Source organism: Lytechinus variegatus, chromosome 4, assembly GCF_018143015.1.
Source record: "Lytechinus variegatus isolate NC3 chromosome 4, Lvar_3.0, whole genome shotgun sequence".
NCBI lineage: Eukaryota > Metazoa > Echinodermata > Echinoidea > Temnopleuroida > Toxopneustidae > Lytechinus > Lytechinus variegatus.
In genome coordinates this window covers 57,941,906-57,945,367 of record NC_054743.1, presented here as the reverse complement: position 1 = coordinate 57,945,367, position 3,462 = coordinate 57,941,906, and the positions used below count along the sequence as shown (strand labels likewise).

General features: G+C 36.3%; 1 protein-coding gene across 1 annotated transcript; it reads right to left on the bottom strand.

Moving 5' to 3' along the window:
• Positions 1–388: 388 nt before the first annotated feature.
• On the bottom strand, positions 389–2,960 carry LOC121412761 (putative nuclease HARBI1). The gene is made up of 3 exons (XM_041605524.1): positions 2,203–2,960; positions 925–1,114; positions 389–646 (listed from the first exon to the last, which is right to left on the bottom strand). Exons 1-3 carry the CDS (start codon positions 2,867–2,869, stop codon positions 463–465), a joined length of 1,041 nt encoding a protein of 346 aa, XP_041461458.1. The 5' UTR covers positions 2,870–2,960; the 3' UTR covers positions 389–462.
• Positions 2,961–3,462: the final 502 nt, after the last annotated feature.

Here is a 3,462-nt window from a genome sequence, read left to right as displayed (position 1 = left end):
TCATGTAATTTCATCTATTCAGGGTTATTTCCATGAAACATGCATATGTGATGCATCCGTGTGTGAAACTGTGAACACTGCATTGTCCTTTGACTTATAAGACTGTTCAACGTGTAATTTGTCTCTTTAGTCAATAACAGGATTATTTGTATATTATTTTCATTTTCCTGTATTCTTCTCATGCTAGTATTTTGTTATTCATGTATTTTACACTTTATTTCATACAAATAGCACATACATTTAGAAATATTATTATACTATTTACATATGTGTCAATGATCATTTGTATTATTTTGATCAGTTTTGTTAAGGAGACTTATTCATTTATCTCACTTGCATGTAATTTATGATAATTATATATAAGCAATAATCTTTACTTGTACTCATGAATTCTACATTGTAATTACATTTATTATGTTTATATTGTACATATTATCTTGAATTAAAGGGTCCATGAACTTGTTAATTAAACCATGTGTTAATTAGATTCCTCCTGACTTCTTGACCTGTCTGCATATCATCAACACGATCATGATGGTCTTCATCTGGTTGTTGAACTACATGTGGTACGTCATTTGGTGGTGGTATGCCTCTGTCGATACAGATGTTATGTAACACACAGCATGAGAGGATGATCTTACAGACCCTATAAAGAACAAAGATTATGATGAAATGCAAGATTGAAGATGAGGAATACTCAGATTAATATGGACCTATTCATGGAGGATTACCTATCGTTAATAGGGGTGCTGTGACAATGCTCTGCACACTAGTAGAATAATCCTCCGTGGATAGGTCCATGCAGATAAAATGACATTCATACTCTTTTTCAAATAAAATGTGGGGGGGGGGCCACTTCCATTGAACTCTTTTTCAAATAAAATGTTAAAAGGGTAAAGAAACAAAGACGTTGAATATAGATACCTTGATGGTTCATAGCAAAGTGACCCGCCTGTCATATCAAGACATCTGAATCTAGATTTGAGTATTCCAAAGGCCCTTTCTACACATACACGTGTCCTTGTCAGACTTGAGTTGAATCTTTGCTCTGCAGGTGATTGGGGGTTTGTTAGTGGAGTCATGAGCCAGGGTTGAGTTGGATATCCGCTGTCACCTATTGCAAGTTAAATGTGACATACAATTATATTATTAGTAGTTCCTTAGCTATCTTCAAGTTTCATAAAATTATGATGATGTACTTACCCCATGACACCGTCAACAATTATAATCGCTAATCGGCAAATTTTCAATTAGCTATTTAGAAATGAAGAAAAATTGGAAGAAAAAAGAGAAAAGGGACCAAAAGAATGAGAGAGAGAGACACACACACAGAAGTAAACAACGAATGAAGAGAAGAAATAATTAGGCAAGGGAGAAATGAATGAAGACAGAAAGATGAAAGGAAGAATGCAAAGGAAGTGAGGGTCGAAAGAAGGAATTGAATGAAAAATAAAGGGTGAAAGAAGCCAAAAAAACAAAGAGATGGAAGGATTTATCACATGAAGGAAGTGATTAAATTAATTTAAAAAAGTACGAAGTCAAAAAGAAAGAAAGAATGAAAAGTAGAAAAAATATTACTTAGTGTGAAGACAGTTTATTGATTTTGGGGGACCATTTTGGTATAGACCATAATCAAATCCGGGTCAATTATGCCCACAATGTGTGCTATCCCAGAAAGTTCTATACATTTTTTAATATGTCGTACATCTTTCCCATATCGATCGTTGTGAGATATAGTGAGCTTTATATGGAATTAAGTTTAAAAACGCACCAACCAAAACAAACATGATCAAATAGTAATGATGGCAAAAATATATATTTTTTAATATCATATACCCAGTTGTTGTGTCCGGACGATCAATTTTAGAAAGTAATTTGGAAAAATTTGCAAGCGAATGGAAGTTTCATTAATTTTTAGTACCGTACAAGATGTTAGGAAATATTAGATAACAAAAAAGAAGATGATTACAACTATTGAATTCATATTTTTAGTGTAATCCAAAGACAAAAAAGAAGGCTTCAAAAATATGAAATGTCCGGACATTCGCCCCCCCCCCCATTTTTTATTTAGGCCTATACCATCATGACCGTTGTCCGTTTCGTTTGTTTGAAAGTATATACCCGGTATCCCGATATACCTTTCTTAGTTTCACTGACACAGAAATATGCTAAAAATGATCGGACTAAAAAAAATATCCTTACCTAATAACCATCCTGGTGGCATCCTTCCCATCCTAAAATCATTCAGAACATTGCTTGTTTCCCATATGTAGGAATCATGAGAAGACCCTGGCCATTTTGCCACAACGTTAACAAATCTCATTTTAGAATCCACGATTCCTTGGACATTAATTGAATGACGATTCTTGCGGTTGACGTATATGTTTTCGTTCTCCCGAGGTGCACGAATGTAAACGTGCGTACAGTCAATACATCCAATTGTATTGGGCATTCCAGCAATGGCTGCAAAGTTTGATTTGATTGTTGCAGTTGGTTCCAAAGTAAAATTGATGAAATCGGAAGCCTTTCGAGAGATTGCATCGGTAACAGCCGCAACAGCCCTACTTTGGGAAGGCTGACTGATCCCAGCAACGTCCCCTACAACGTTTTGAAAACTTCCACTGGCAAAAAAACGCAGTGCTGCTGCCACCTTTAATTCTACCGAAAGTACTCTTCCATTTTCCTGTCTGCGTTCAAATACTTCGTCATTACGGATGTAGTCACACAACCACTGATATTCTTCATAATTCAGCCTATAATTCTTTCGAAAATCAGAACGGTTCATTTCTCCAGGCAACAATCTGTCTACATTATGATAGCGATTCCGGTATGCCATGTGGTCATTGAGGTCAAAGAGAAAAACTGCCATTTTTGTTTTTGATGATTTTCAATTTAAAAGACCTTACAGCACCATTATCTTCTTACGGTGAAAATATAGTTAATTGAGCGCTATGAGACTTTTCAGAATACCAAAAGTCTCGTAAATACTCACCCAGGACCAAAATCCAATTGAAACCAGTTGGATTTCCAACTGGTTTCAATTGGTTTCAACTGGTTTCAATTGGTTTTAACTGGAATTGAACAATTTCCAGTTGAAACCAGTTGGGCAACTGGAAATCCTAACTGGAACCAGTTGGGTAACTGGATATGACTTCCAACTGGAAATGATTTCTAACTGGATCCAGTTGGGTAACTGGAAATCCTAACTGGAACCAGTTGGGCAACTGGAAATCCTAACTGGAACCAGTTGGGTAACTGGAAATCCTAACTGGAACCAGTTGGGCAACTGGAAATCCTAACTGGAACCAGTTGGGTAACTGGAAATGACTTCCAACTGGAAATGATTTCTAACTGGATCCAGTTGGGTAACTGGAAATCCTAACTGGAACCAGTTGGGCAACTGGAAATCCTAACTGGAACCAGTTGGGTAACTGGAAATCCTAACTGGATCCAGTTGGGTAA